The 16379-nt window shown below is 54.5% G+C and overlaps 2 protein-coding genes across 3 annotated transcripts in view; one reads left to right on the top strand and one right to left on the bottom strand.

Annotated features, from left to right (window-relative positions):
- The window catches only part of LOC142912406 (uncharacterized), a 21465-nt gene extending 7855 nt beyond the window's left edge, over positions 1–13610 (bottom strand). For both annotated transcript variants that reach the window (XM_076060588.1, XM_076060589.1), the window contains exons 1-5: positions 13519–13610; positions 8758–9040; positions 8342–8525; positions 6254–6447; positions 1–145 (exon numbers count right to left, since the gene is read on the bottom strand). The exon at positions 1–145 is cut by the window's left edge and continues 295 nt beyond it. In XM_076060588.1, coding sequence (XP_075916703.1) covers positions 1–145; positions 6254–6447; positions 8342–8525; positions 8758–8989 — 755 coding nt within the window. In that variant the 5' untranslated portion in view covers positions 8990–9040; positions 13519–13610. The remainder of the gene's footprint in view (positions 146–6253; positions 6448–8341; positions 8526–8757; positions 9041–13518) is intronic.
- The window catches only part of LOC142912434 (adhesion G protein-coupled receptor L3-like), a 28007-nt gene continuing 23232 nt past the window's right edge, over positions 11605–16379 (top strand). The window contains exon 1 of the mRNA XM_076060632.1: positions 11605–11683. Within this exon, the coding sequence (XP_075916747.1) occupies positions 11605–11683 (79 nt within the window). The remainder of the gene's footprint in view (positions 11684–16379) is intronic.

Raw genomic sequence — 16379 nt, 5'->3', positions numbered from 1 at the left:
TCATCGTCGTGGTCATCGTCACCGCCGCGGCCTTCACTGTCACCGTCATCGTCATCCTCAACACGGCACTCCTCCTCGCCGCCAGCCTCGTCCACCGTCACTTTCTTGTGGAGCATCAAGGTGACCGTCGGAGCACTGAGCACAGCTGAGACAAAGACAAAGATCCCCCGTGTAGCCTTCGCAGACTGTAGGGGCAAGTGCTGTCAGCGAGCAGCACCTATGAAGGCCGGAACGGCACACGAGGGGGTGGGTGGCCAGCACCACGCCCGACCGCCTTTGTCGACCCAGTGGCGATGTTGACACACCGCACCGGGTACTCATTTCAGGCTGAGTCGACCTAGGGGAGCCCCAGGACCGGTTCAGACAATGGTCACCGGTGTTGGCCGTGAGCGGGAATCGAACCTGGGTCGCCAGGTTCACAGCGCAGCGTAGTGCTAACCGCTACACTACCGCTCCCCACACACACAGACACACACGCACAGACACACACGCACAGACACACAGACACACACACAGACAGACACACACACACAGACACACACACAGAGAGACACACACAGACACACACAGAGACACAAAGACAGTCACACACACAGTCACACACACAGACACACACGCACAGACACAGACACACACGCACAGACACACAGACACACACAGAGACACAAAGACAGTCACACACACAGACACACACACAGAGACACAAAGACAGTCACACACACAGTCACACACACAGACACACACACACAGACACACACCCACAGACACACCCACACAGACACACACACAGACAGACACACACACGCACAGACACACACAGACACACATGCACAGACACACAGACACACACAGAGACACAAAGACAGTCACACACACAGTCACACACACAGACACACACAGAGACACACATAGCGACACAAAGACAGTCACACACACAGCCACACACACACACACACAGACACACACCAGACACACACAAAGAGACACAAAGACAGTCACACACACAGTCACACACACAGACACACACGCACAGACACACAGACACACATGCACAGACACACAGACACACACACACACAGAGACACAATGACAGTCACACACACAGTCACACACACAGACACACACACAGAGACACACACAGCGACACAAAGACAGTCACACACACAGTCACACACACAGACACAACAACAACCGCCATTCACCACTAAGTGGCGGTGACGTCACCACGACGCTTGTGCCAGGCTATGTGCACCCTGAGGCCACGTGAAGTGTCGAACGCCCGCTGGCAGGAGGTCACGGGGCAGACCCAGGTGCCACGGGTCGACTGACTGAGACGACTGGCTGATGCACCACCTGTGCCCCCTACTGTGCCAACCTGCTGTGCGTTAGCCACCCGGCGCTCCGCTTGTTGTTGTGAGCGTCGCTCCTCCGCCCTCCGTTGTTGTTGGAGGGCGACTACCTCCAACTGCCCAGTAGCGTCCTTCACGAGCCTCCTCCACAGAGGCCGATCTTGACACCGCTGGTACCAGTCATCGGCAAGTCCACTCAGCTCCACGTCCTCCCGTACCACATCACTCCATCTCTTCTCTAGCCCGTGCCACGCCCGTTTAGCCCCCTCAATCCGGCCGAACAAAAGCTGTTTCGGCATGCGGTGGCTGGGCATGCGGGTTACATGACCCAGCCATCACAGCCTTGCCCGCCGGAGGAGCTCACCGATGGGACCTTGCCCAGATCTTTCAAGGATTTGTGAGCTCCTCACACAATCCAGTCTGGTTAAACCCAGGATGGATCGTAGGCAGGCCAGCCTAAATGTTTCTAACCGGCGAAGATGTTCCATTAGGGGGGTCCACAGACACACACACAGACACAAAGACAGTCACACACACAGTCACACACAGACACACACACACACACAGACACACACAGACACACAGACACACAGTCACACACAGACACACACACAGACACACACAGAGACACACACACAGACACAAAGACAGTCACATGCAGAAACACACACAGAGACACAGAGACACACACATAGACAGACACACACACAGACACACACACAGGCACACACACAGACACAACAACAACAACCGCCATTCGCCACTAAGTGGCGGTGACGTCACCACGACGCTTGTGCCAGGCTATGTGCACCCTGAGGCCACGTGAAGTGTCGAACACCCGCTGGCAGGAGGTCACGGGGCAGACCCAGGTGCCACGGGTCGACTGACTGAGATGACTGGCTGATGCACCACCTGTGCCCCCTACTGTGCCAACCTGCTGTGCTTTAGCCACCCGGCGCTCCGCTCGTTGTTCTGAGCGTCGCTCCTCCGCCCTCCGCTGTTGTTGGAGGGCGACTACCTCCAACTGCCCAGTAGCATCCTTCACGAGCCTCCTCCACAGAGGCCGATCTTGACACCGCTGGTACCAGTCATCGGCAAGTCCACTCAGCTCCACGTCCTCCTGTACCACATCACTCCATCTCTTCTCTAGCCCGTGCCGCACCCGCCCAGCCCCCTCAATCCGGCCGAACAAAAGCTGTTTCGGCATGCGGTGGCTAGGCATGCGGGCTACATGACCCAGCCATCGCAGCCTTCCCCGCCGGGGGAGCTCAGCGATGGGACCTTGCCCAGATCTTTCAAGGCTTTTTGAGCTCCTCACACAATCCAGTCTGGTTAAACCCAGGATGGATCGTAGGCAGGCCAGCCTAAATGTTTCTAACCGGCGAAGATGTTCCATTAGGGGGGTCCACGTTTCGCAAGCGTAGAGAAGGGAGGGAATGACCGTGGCCGAGAAAACCTGAAGCTTAGTGCGGAGCGACAGACCAGGTAGCTTCCGCACAGCGTTACGCAACTGATGAAAAGATATTGCCGCTCGACTGATTCGGAGTGAGACCTCTGCTGTTAAACTGGAGCCAGTCATAAGCACACTGCCCAGGTATGGGAAACTCTCCACTCTCTCCACAACTGCCCCATCACCGATTGGGAGTTGTGGGGGTGGAGTGTCCGATGGTACAAAATACCCAGGCAGGTGCTTAGTTTTGGTGGGGCTGATGGTAAGGCCCCACCTCTTAGTGGCACGCTCCAGTTTCAGCAGCAGCATCTCCAACTCCTCCTCCGAATGTGCAGCTATTACCAAATCATCAGCATACATAACGGGGTTGAGCAATAGGGAGCCATCCCTTGACCGCACCCGGGCATCGATCAGCCTCCCATTATATCTGTACCATATGGAGATTCCCCCGGTACAGCTATTGAAGGCTTCACGAACTACGTGGTCAAAATAGATGTTAAATAATGTGGGAGCCAGAGGACATCCCTGTCGCACCCCAAGGTTAACAGGGAATGGCTCTGACTCCCGGCCACGTAGTTTTACCCGGGCCCGCTCACCATCATGAAGGTCCTTAATGATCGTGAGCAGAGGGTCAGGTACTCCAAAAGCACGAAGAACAACCCAGAGCCCAGGCCTACTGATGGTATAATAGGCCTTGACCAGGTCAATAAAGCAGAGATGTAGGTCTTGTTGGAATTCCCTACACCTCTGCTGTAGCTGACGGACAGAAAATATGGCATCTGTGCAGGACCGCCCCCTCCTGAAACCGCATTGGGGCTCCGCAAGCCTCTCCTCAGCGTGCCCGGCAAGGCGACGTTGAACAATCCCCGCCAGGACCTTTTCCGGCACACTGAGGAGTGAGATGCCCCTGCAGCTGCCACAGTCCGCACGGCCCCTCTTCTTAAAAAGGGGGACCACCAGGGCATCCTTCCAATCCTGCGGAACCCGTCCAGTGGTCCAGACTGTTGTTATGATGTCATATAGGGCAGTCTGTGCACAAACGCCGCCCTCCCTCAGCATTTCGCTTGGGAGATCATCTCTGCCCGCTGCCTTTCCTGGTCTCAGACTCCGGATCGCCTTCAGTACTTCCTCAACAGATGGCACCTCAGCCAGCCACTCACAGGGGATGACTTCTTCCAATATTTGAGGCACTGCAGCCTCAGCAGGGTCATCCTCACTTTGTGCCACGATGTTTTCCTGGCTGAGGGATTTTCCCTCCCCCAGGACCTCACAGAAATGCTCAGCAAATCTGTAAACCTGTTCCTGGGGGTCGGAGATGGGGTCACCGTTTTTTCCCCTAATGATGGTAATAGGTGTGGCGCTGCAGATTACTTTTTTGATGGAGTTAAATAGAGATTTGTGATCACGGGCCACTGAGGCAGACTCCATCTCCTCAGCAACCCGCGACCACCACCCAACCTTGCAGCGCCTCACGGCTCTCCGAACCTCCGAGCGAAGGCTGCGGTAAGCCTCCTCACTCTCTGACGTGGGATTCTGTAGCCGATGACAGTGGGCCTATCGCTTTTTCTCAACCATCCTGAACACCTCCTCTGTCAGCCAGGGTCTCTGGGGAGGTCTGGACCGCGTACCCAAAGCAGCCATTGCAGCTGCATGAGTCACAGTCCTAAACCTCGCCCATTTACCCTCGACATCAGGACTAGTCGGGGACGATGCCAATCCTAGCCGCAAGCGATAATGAAATTCTCGCTTGCAACTTTCAACAGATAACTGAGACCAGGCCACTTTAGGTTGGAATGGGGTCCTGGGTGTACACCCACCACCGGAGTGGAAGAATGGCAGGCGCATCTTACAGATGACTAGTCGATGGTCAGAGGGCAGATCAGCTCCACGGTAGGTCCTGGTGTCAAGGACATGGGCTCGCACCCGCTGGTCCGTCACTATGTAGTCTAGCAGATGTTCTTGCTTGGACCCGGCATGCATCCATGATGTTGTGTGGATGCGCCGATGCCGGAACAGCGTGTTGGTAATTACAAGCCCATGGGCTGCACAAAAATCTAGCAGCCTCCTACCGTTGTTATTGAGCTGATATGGCCCATGCCCTCCAATCACTCCAGACTAGGTGCCAGTATCATGACCAACTCGGGCATTGAAGTCACCCAACATGATGACTCTATCCCGAGGGGCCACTTTAGCCAGCACCTGTGACAGGAGGTCATAGAAGGCATCTGACTCATCGGCTTTGCCTGCATCCCTCCACGGATATTCATCTTCGGTGGGGGCATAAGTAACCACGACCACCATTCCTCGCCTCCGGTTGATGGGAAGGCGAGCCCAAAGTAGCCTGGGACTTACAGCTTCCCACACCTCACCGCCACGCTCCCACGCCCCCTTCATTCTTTTGTTCAAAAGAAGAGCCACACCCTGTTGTTTGGCAGTCTGCTGCCCCGAGTAGAGGACTGTCCACCCCTCATGGTGGCAGGAGCCAGAGCCGGTCCACCGGACCTCCTGAATGCCACACAGATCCAGGCGGTACCGGTCCAGCTCCCAACAGAGGAGTGGCAGCCTCTCCTCCGCAGTGAGCGTTCGAACATTCCACGTGGCCACCCGTAGTGGCTTTTCGTTGTTTCTGGAGGAGCCCCGAGGGTAGATATTCAATCTCCTGGCTCCGCCAATTGGGGTTTGGCCAGGAGACGTCATAGATGCCTGGCCCCCCGGGGCCTCCGGCACAAGCTTATTAGTTACATATTTCAGTTTAACTTGTGGTTTAGTGGTAATTAATTGAAGGTGGAGGGGTTACCAGCCCCTCGCACCCGTCCAGAGCCCCCGTTTAGCCCCTGTGGTGGACACATATGCCATGAGGGGAGGAGCCAATCAAAATTGGACCTCCCCCCACAGCACTGTCCACGACAGAGTTGCCCATCCGGCACCGCGAGGAGGTAGGGGGTTGTTTTGCCGGACTCATACACACAGACACACACAGACATACACACAGAGACACACACACACAGACACATTAACATAGACACACAGAGAGAGAGACACACACACACAGACACACACACACAGACACACACAGACACACACACAGTCACACACAGTCACACACAGACACACATAGACACACATACAGACACACATACAAAGAGACATACACACAAAGACACACACAAACAGACATACACACAGACAAACGCACAGACACACATACACAGAGACACACACACAGTCACACACAGACACACAGACATACACAGAGACACACAGACATACACAGAGACACACATACACAGATACACTCATACACACAGAGACACACAGACATACACAGAGACACACACACACAGACACACACAGAGACACAGAGAGAGAGAGACACACACACACACAGACATACACAGAGACACACACACACAGAGACACACAAAGAGAGAGAGAGACAGACAAGGCCACTCACTGGTCTTCAAGGGCAAGAGCTCAAGCACAACCCAGGGTGAGGAGAGCGGTGAGGACTGCGGCGATGGTGAAGATGAGATGGTGGATCTCACGCGGAGGTAATAGCGGTGGCCGGGAAGTCGCAGCGCTGAGGAGACATCGCACCGAGTCTCTGCGGTCACAGCGCAGACACTCCGCCAGCGGGCTTCTCCGTAGCTGTGCAGACGGAGACACGTGAGGGGTGGGTGGGTGGGTGGGTGAGTGCGTGGGTGAGTGGGTGGATGAGTGGATGAGTGGGTGAGTGGGTGAGTGAATGAGTGGGTGAGTGAGTGGGTGGGTGAGTGAGTGGGTGGGTGAGTGAGTGAGTGGGTGAATGAGTGGGTGAGTGAGTGGGTGAGTGAGTGAGTGAGTGGGTGAGTGAGTGGGTGGGTGAGTGAGTGAGTGAGTGGGTGAGTGAGTGGGTGGGTGGGTGGGTGAGTGAGTGAGTGAGTGGGTGGGTGAGTGGGTGGGTGGGTGAGTGGGTGGGTGGGTGGGTGAGTGAGTGGGTGGGTGGGTGAGTGAGTGAGTGAGTGGGTGAGTGAGTGAGTAAGTGGGCGAATGTGTGAGTGGATGAGTGTGTGAGTGGGTGAGTGAGTGGGTGAGTGAGTGGGTGGGTGAGTGAGTGGGTGGGTGGGTGGGTGAGTGAGTGAGTGGGTGAGTGAGTGGGTGGGTGGGTGGGTGGGTGAGTGAATGAGTGAGTGAGTGGGTGAGTGAGTGAGTGAGTGGGTGAGTGAGTGGGTGAGTGAGTCGGTGGGTGAGTGAGTGGGTGAGTGAATGAGTGAGTGGGTGAGTGAGTGGGTGGATGAGTGAGTGAGTGGGTGAGTGAGTGAGTGAGTGGGTGGGTGGGTGAGTGAGTGGGTGGATGAGTGAGTGAGTGAGTGGGTGAGTGAGTGAGTGAGTGGGTGGGTGGGTGGGTGAGTGAGTGGGTGAGTGAGTGAGTGGGTGAGTGAGTGGGTGAATGAGTGGGTGGGTGGGTGGGTGAGTGAGTGGGTGGATGAGTGAGTGAGTGAGTGGGTGAGTGAGTGGGTGAGTGAGTGAGTGAGTGGGTGGGTGGGTGGGTGAGTGCGTGGGTGAGTGGGTGGATGAGTGGATGAGTGGGTGAGTGGGTGAGTGAATGAGTGGGTGAGTGAGTGGGTGGGTGAGTGAGTGAGTGGGTGGGTGAGTGAGTGAGTGGGTGAATGAGTGGGTGAGTGAGTGGGTGAGTGAGTGAGTGAGTGGGTGAGTGAGTGGGTGGGTGAGTGAGTGAGTGAGTGGGTGAGTGAGTGGGTAGGTGGGTGGGTGAGTGAGTGAGTGAGTGGGTGGGTGAGTGGGTGGGTGGGTGAGTGGGTGGGTGGGTGGGTGAGTGAGTGGGTGGGTGGGTGAGTGAGTGAGTGGGTGAGTGAGTGAGTAAGTGGGCGAATGTGTGAGTGGATGAGTGTGTGAGTGGGTGAGTGAGTGGGTGAGTGAGTGGGTGGGTGAGTGAGTGGGTGGGTGGGTGGGTGAGTGAGTGAGTGAGTGGGTGAGTGAGTGGGTGGGTGGGTGGGTGAGTGAATGAGTGAGTGAGTGGGTGAGTGAGTGAGTGAGTGGGTGAGTGAGTGGGTGAGTGAGTCGGTGGGTGAGTGAGTGGGTGAGTGAATGAGTGAGTGGGTGAGTGAGTGGGTGGATGAGTGAGTGAGTGGGTGAGTGAGTGAGTGAGTGGGTGGGTGGGTGAGTGAGTGGGTGGATGAGTGAGTGAGTGAGTGGGTGAGTGAGTGAGTGAGTGGGTGGGTGGGTGAGTGAGTGGGTGAGTGAGTGAGTGGGTGAGTGAGTGGGTGAATGAGTGGGTGGGTGGGTGGGTGAGTGAGTGGGTGGATGAGTGAGTGAGTGAGTGGGTGAGTGAGTGGGTGAGTGAGTGAGTGAGTGGGTGGGTGGGTGGGTGAGTGAGTGGGTGAGTGAGTGAGTGGGTGAGTGAGTGGGTGAATGAGTGGGTGGGTGAGTGAGTGAGTGGGTGGGTGGGTGAGTGAGTGGGTGAGTGAGTGAGTGGATGAGTGAGTGGGTGGGTGAGTGGGTGAGTGAGTGAGTGTGGGGGTGAGTGAGTGAGCGAGCATCTCACAGTTTATACTCCACTCTGTAGGTAACGTTCAGGAGCTTTGAGCTGCTGGTAGTGTTGTAGAAGTCGATGGTTGAAGGCTGAACCAGTGGGGGAATATTCCCTGTGGTATCCCCTCCATCCTCCCAACACAGGGTTGACAGCAGGTCTCGAGACTGCACGCGAACATTCATTGGGGAAGGTGGAGCTGGGGATATGGGCAAACGGCACTCATTGTGACCTTACCACTGGACCACCACTCTCCCCACACCCTCACACAGTGCCAACAAGCCACTTTGCCCAGCTACAATCTGCGATCCCCAGGTCGCTCCTGACAAAGAGCTACAATATATATAAAAACATCTCAGTGGGCGCCTTAACTGGCTTAAATAAAATAAAAATAGTGAATAGTTTTTTTTAAACAACACAGAGCCTCGTACCGGTTGCGGGAGGCCAACCGCTAGCGCCCGGCAGCAGCTGCAGCAGCAGCAGCAGCTGGGCTTGAAGCAGTCTCCAGCTGCCCATCGTGAACCTCCGTGGGACGTCGTCAGCGGGAGGAGACGGAGCAGTCGGGCAGAGCGCGGAGTGAAGTCCGCGCCCACTGCCCGAAGCACGCGACCTCTGAACCGCTGACCTCTGACCTCTCCGGCAAGGACTTTCTCCCAAGGACATTGCTGGAGAGGGCGAGGTCGTTTTCTGTCTCAGGTCATGGTCAGGTGAATCCTGTGGTGGTGGTGGTGATGGTGGTGAGAGAAGAGGGAGGTAGAGAGAGAGACGTTACCGTGCACGTGGCTGTTGCCATCGTGATCAGCATCATCATCATCATCATCCATTACCCCGCTCGCGATGGTCCTGTCTCCGATTAGCACCCCTTGGCTACCAGGCACGGTGCAACATCAGTTCGGCATTCACGAGGAGCGCATGCATCCCGACCGCGGGCTGCCGCCACCAGCGGCGACCCGTGATGAAATAATTCCTCGACAAATCAAGTCGTCAGCCACGGCGGTAGAGAAAGGCCCAAGACCTGAGCGGGGTTATCGCCTGCCTCCGGGCGATGTACAGATGGGCAAGAAGCCGGCCTGCCGCACCGCCTGCTCACGACGATCAGCCGGTGCGTCTCTCCCCAGCGAACGCGCGACACGTGGGGGACGACATCTCGTGCTGCTGCTGCTGCTCACTGCAGGCCCCCTGCTGAGTCGCGGCCAATTCGCAGCCTGCGTTGGTCGTACGGTTGCCCGAGGACACGGAGCGGATGACCGGGACGGATGAACAGGAACAGGAACGAATGGGACTAATGAACGAGATGGATGAACGAGACGAACAGGAACAGGAACGAATGGGACTAATGAACGAGACGGATGAACGGGACGAACAGGAACAGGAACGAATGGGACTAATGAACGAGATGGATGAACGAGACGAACAGGAACAGGAACGAATGGGACTAATGAACAAGACGGATGAACGGGACGAACAGGAACAGGAACGAATGGGACTAATGATCGGGAGGGATGAACGAGACGAACAGGAACAGGAACGAATGGGACTAATGACCGGGAGGGATGAACGAGACGAACAGGAACAGGAACGAATGTGACTAATGACCGGGAGGGATGAACGAGACGAACAGGAACAGGAACGAATGGGACTAATGACCGGGAGGGATGAACGAGACGAACAGGAACAGGAATGAATGGGACTAATGACCGGGAGGGATGAACGAGACGAACAGGAACAGGAACGAATGGGACTAATGAACGAGACAGATGAACGAGACGAACAGGAACAGGAACGAATGGGACTAATGACCGGGAGGGATGAACGAGACGAACAGGAACAGGAACGAATGGGACTAATGAACGAGATGGATGAACGAGACGAACAGGAACAGGAACGAATGGGACTAATGAACGAGATGGATGAATGAGACGAACGAACAGGAACAGGAACGAATGGGACTAATGAACAAGACAGATGAACGGGACGAACAGGAACAGGAACGAATGGGACTAATGACCGGGAGGGATGAACGAGACGAACAGGAACAGGAACGAATGGGACTAATGACCGGGAGGGATGAACGAGACGAACAGGAACAGGAACGAATGTGACTAATGACCGGGAGGGATGAACGAGACGAACAGGAACAGGAACGAATGGGACTAATGACCGGGAGGGATGAACGAGACGAACAGGAACAGGAATGAATGGGACTAATGACCGGGAGGGATGAACGAGACGAACAGGAACAGGAACGGGAACGAATGTGACTAATGACCGGGACGGATGAACGAGACGAACAGGAACAGGAGCGAATGGGACTAATGACCGGGAGGGATGAACGAGACGAACAGGAACAGGAACGAATGGGACTAATGAACGAGACGGATGAACGAGACGAACAGGAACAGGAACGAATGGGACTAATGAACAAGACGGATGAACGGGACGAACAGGAACAGGAACGAATGGGACTAATGAACGAGACGGATGAACGAGACGAACAGGAACACGAACGAATGGGACTAATGAACGAGACGGATGAACGGGACGAACAGGAACAGGAACGAATGGGACTAATGACCAAGAGGGATGAACGAGACGAACAGGAACAGGAGCGAATGGGACTAATGACCGGGAGGGATGAACGAGACGAACAGGAACAGGAACGAATGGGACTAATGAACGAGACGGATGAACGAGACGAACAGGAACAGGAACGAATGGGACTAATGAACAAGACGGATGAACGGGACGAACAGGAACAGGAACGAATGGGACTAATGAACGAGACGGATGAACGAGACGAACAGGAACACGAACGAATGGGACTAATGAACGAGACGGATGAACGGGACGAACAGGAACAGGAACGAATGGGACTAATGAACGAGACGGATGAACGAGACGAACAGGAACGAATGGGACTAATGACCGGGAGGGATGAACGAGACGAACAGGAACAGGAACGAATCGGACTAATGAACGAGACGGATGAACGAGACGAACAGGAACAGGAACGAATGGGACTAATGAACGAGACGGATGAACGGGACGAACAGGAACAGGAACGAATGGGACTAATGAACGAGACGGATGAACGCGACGAACAGGAACAGGAACGAATGGGACTAATGAACGAGACGGATGAACGGGACGAACAGGAACAGGAACGAATGTGACTAATGAACGAGACGGATGAACGAGACGAACAGGAACAGGAACGAATGGGACTAATGACCGGGAGGGATGAACGAGACGAACAGGAACAGGAACGAATGGGACTAATGACCGGGAGGGATGAACAGGAACGCAGCTTTGGCGACAGGCTCCGCGACATCGCGAACGCGGTGGAGACCGCGAGCGGCGAGGGAGGACGCAGGAGGCGGAACAACGCCGCCATTGACACTCACAAATAAACGCGCGGCGGCGGCGAGATTGGAGATTGTATCGCCGCGGTGCAAACACTACAACCCCGACCGCAACAACATCGTCAATAACAACGTCGTCAACAACAACATCGTCAACAACAACGTCAACAACATCGTCAACAACAACGTCAACAACAACATCGTCAACAACGTCAACAACATCGTCGTCAACAACGTCGTCAACAACAACATCGTCAACAACAACGTCGTCAACAACATCGTCAACAACATCATCAACATCGTCAACAACATCGTCAACAACAACATCGTCAACAACAACATCGTCAACAACGTCAACAACATCATCGTCAACAACAACATCATCGTCAACAACATCGTCAACAACAATGTCGTCAACAACAACATCGTCAACAACAACAACGTCATCAACAACAACATCGTCAACAACAACATCAACAACAACGATGTCGTGAGCGGCCACAGAGAGTGGCGGCGGGGCGCTCGGAGCGAGCGGAATCCGAGCAGCGACAGCTGAAGGCGCCCCAAGTAGCTCAAGGAGTTGGGGGGTCGGGGGGGAGCCCGGATTGATGGCAAAGGTAGGAGCTGAATCAGACGTCAAAAATATGCAGCAGCAGGCATCGTCAGGGTCTGGCGAGATAGTCAACATCTCATAGCCACCGTGAAGATGATGAGAGACACACACAGACTACAAATAAACAGCAGCAGCAGGCATCGTCAGGGTCTGGATAGAACCCACGACCTCCTGTAGACCATGCGAGGTGGTCAACATCTCATAGCCACCGTGATGATGAGAGAGACACACAGACTACAAATATACAGCAGCAGCAGGCATCGTCAGGGTCTGGATAGAACCCACGACCTCCTGTATACCAGCCGAGGTAGTTAACATCTCATAGCCACCGTGATGATGATGATGAAAGAGAGACACACAGACCACAAATATACAGCAGCAGCAGGCATCGTCAGGGTCTGGATCGAGCCCACGACCTCCTGTATACCAGGCGAGGTAGTCAACATCTCATAGCCACCGTGATGATGATGAGAGACACAGACTACAAATATACAGCAGCAGCAGGCATCGTCAGGGTCTGGATCGAACCCACGACCTCCTGTATACCAGGCAAGGTAGTCAACATCTCCTAGCCACCGTGATGATGATGAGAGAGACAGACTACAAATATACAGTAGCAGGCATCGTCAGGGTCTGGATCGAACCCACGACCTCCTGAATACCAGGCGAGGTAGTCAACATCTCCTAGCCACCATGATGATGAGAGACACAGACTACAAATATACAGCAGCAGCAGGCATCGTCAGGGTCTGGATCGAACCCACGACCTCCTGTAGACCAGGCGAGGTAGTTAACATCTCATAGCCACCGTGATGATGATGAGAGACACAGACTACAAATATACAGCAGCAGCAAGCATCGTCAGGGTCTGGATAAAACTCACGACCTCCTGTATACCAGGCGAGGTAGTCAACATCTCATAGCCACCATGATGATGATGAGAGAGACACAGACTACAAATATACAGTAGCAGCAGCAGGCATCGTCAGGGTCTGGATCGAACCCACGACCTCCTGTACACCAGGCGAGGTAGTTAACATCTCATAGCCACCGTGCTGACAACAACCACAACAACCACAAGACAACTTTAGATTAAGGCCATCAGTCTAACTACAACAAACAGTGACGAGGTGGGAGCAAAAAACGCAGACGTTAGCTGAATGTGTGTCGGGGAGGGGGGTTTGGGAGAAAGTTAATGCGTTTATATTTAAACAAACTTTGTTGTAACAACTCCGCCACCACCGCCACCACCACCGCCGTGAACTTCACCGCAATGCTGAACTACATGCGACCTAAGGGACCGCGGTGATTTGCGGCTCAGCGTCAGTTGCTGGAAAACACGCGACCCCAGGAAGTGCCCCCCCCCCTCGAGGCTAAGGGACCGCGGTGATTTGCGGCTCAATGTCAGTTTCTGAGCTCCACGCGACCCCAGGAAGTGGCCGTCCCCCTCGAGGCTTGCCGCGACCTAAGGGACCGCGGTGATTTGCGGCTCAACTCGACTTGAGCGTGGACAATGAGAACCAAGCCAAAAAACGTAACTTGTATATAAATAAATATTGTTTACAAATATTAACATATATATATTTTTTATTGTCAACGATAGAATCTAGTATTGTCACGAGTGTGACGTACGTATAGCAAGTTTTACAGTAGTCGATACGACATTGGGGAAGTGTGTTAAAATTTTAGTCCTTGCCGGTAGAGGTCAGAGGTCGCTCCATCTCACGCTGACGACGTCCCGCGGACGTTCACGATGGGCAGCTGGAGACTGCTTCAAGCCCAGCTGCTGCAGCTGCTTCAAGCCCAGCTGCTGCTGCTGCTGAAGCTGCCGGGAGCGAGCGGTTGGCCTCCCGCAACCGGTAACGAGGCTCTTCACTATTTTTATTTTATTTAAACCAGTTAAGGCGCCCACTGAGATGTTTTTTGTTTAATATATATTGTAGCTCTCTGTTTGCACCTGGCACGCCGCATCCACACGCACGCACACGCACACACACAGACAAAGATCCCCCGTGTAGCCTGTAACAGACTGTAGGGGCAAGTGCTGTTAGCGAGCAGCACCTATGAAGGCCGGCACGGTACACGAGGGGGTGGGTGGCCAGCACCACGCCCGACCGCCTTTGTCTCCCTAGTGGCGATGTTTACACACCGCACCAGGTACTCATTTGAGGTTGAGTCGACCTAGGAGAGGCCCGGGACCGGTTCAGATAATCGTTACTGGTGTTGGCCGTGAGCGAGAATTGAACCCGGGTCGCCAGGTTCATAGCACAGCGTAGCGCTAACCGGTACACTACCGCTCCCCACTCATACACACGCACACGCGTGTGCACACACGCACGCACACGCACGTACACACACACACGTACACACACACACGCACGTACACACACACGTACACACACACGCACACAAAGATCACCACCACCACGTGACGCCCTTTGACAGGCTGCCGTGGCGAGCGCCGTCCACGAGCAGCAGCAGCAGCAGCACCACGTGAAGGCCGCTACTGTGGTACACGTGGTGGGTGAGCAGCACCACGTGAAGGCCGCTACTGTGGTACACGTGGTGGGCGTGGGTGAGCGGGCAGCACCACGCCCGGCCGCCTTTGTCTCCCCCAGCGGCCGTGTTCGTACACTGCATCCAGCTACGAACTAAATGCCGAGTCGACCTAGGGGCAGGCACGGGTACCGGTCGAGGTTAATCGTTGCCGATTTTGGCCGCGAGCGAGAGAGATATTCGAGCTCGTCGTCACCGGGGGTTCACGGGGACACCTCGCGATGCCCCCCACAGCCTTCGACAGGCTGTGGGGGGCAAGTGCTCGTAGCGAGCGGCACGACGTGAAGGCCGCTACGGCGTACACGAGGGGGCGTGGGTGGAGCGGGCGGGCGGCACCACCACGCCCGGCCGCCTTTGTCTTCCCCAGTTGCCAGCGATGTTTTACTACTGCACACCGCACCGGTCAAACCAAAGGGTGGAGGCCCGTGACGGGTTTAAATAATAATCGCCGCTGCTGTTGGGCTCACGTAAGCACGAATTTAGTTTGGGGTTACCGGGTTCAAAGGTCGGCGTGCTAATCGCTTGCAGTCCACCACTGACCCCATACACTTTTTTATTGTGTGCACCTGGCACTCCGCATCCGTTACTCTATCTCGCTGCGGCTATCGGCAACTTAATCCGGGTGCATTTTTTTCTTCGATTTAAAGCTTTCGTGACTGCAAGGATTCATCATCTTCTTTGGTTCTTTCGGTAAAAGTCACCACGTAGAATGAGAATAAAATAATAAAATAACACAATAAAATTCTCACGACGTTTCGGCCACAACGCAAGCGGGCCGTCTTCAGGGTGAAAGGTATAGACCTGTTGGGACGACAGAGCTTCAATGAACGGTGTTAAGATTCGTAGCGACTTTTAAAGTGAGGCACCTTGACAAAGGGGTTTACATATCAAATAGCTGAGGGATTAGCTTGTGACTGGTCACAGGAATGGCAATGTTAAAGTCAAAACCTACACATCCACAGAGGCACCTAGTATAAATCAAACAGGAGAATTTAGCATTGAAATAGCTGAGTGATTAGCTTGTGACTGGTTATAGAAATAGCTATGTTAAAGTCAAAGCCTACACATCCACAGAGGCACCTAGTACAAATCAAACAGGAGAATTTAGCATTGAAAGAGCTGAGTGATTAGCTTGTGACTGGTCACAGGAATGGCTATGTTAAAGTCAAAACCTACACATCCACAGAGGCAAACTAATCCGGGTGCCTTTTCCATTCCGCCTTGCGGACTGGAAGATGTTCGGCGTGATTACGAAACGCACAAGCGCACAAACGCACGCCCGTACCACGCCGAGCTTGAGGTAACGGCTGTCAAAACCAAACAATTCAACTGCGCGTGCGCTCACCAAAAGTTATTATAAAATCGAACCGACGGGTTCCCAACAATTTTCCGGGGTTCATTGACGGCGTGGCGACTATGTGACATCGTCGTTGCCACGGTTCGCGTAATTGCCGACCGCGTTTCTGACGTGGCCGTCTGCGCCGTGCGTTCATAAGCCTCGGAGACTGCATTGATTGCAACC

The sequence above is a fragment of the Petromyzon marinus genome, unplaced genomic scaffold (genome assembly GCF_048934315.1).
Source record: "Petromyzon marinus isolate PM22_M1 ecotype Great Lakes invasive population unplaced genomic scaffold, UKy_Petmar_22M1.pri1.0 PM_G_Scaffold_20, whole genome shotgun sequence".
Taxonomy (NCBI): domain Eukaryota; kingdom Metazoa; phylum Chordata; class Hyperoartia; order Petromyzontiformes; family Petromyzontidae; genus Petromyzon; species Petromyzon marinus.
The sequence above is the reverse complement of the archived record's forward strand: the minus strand, read 5'-3'. Positions and strand labels throughout refer to the sequence as shown.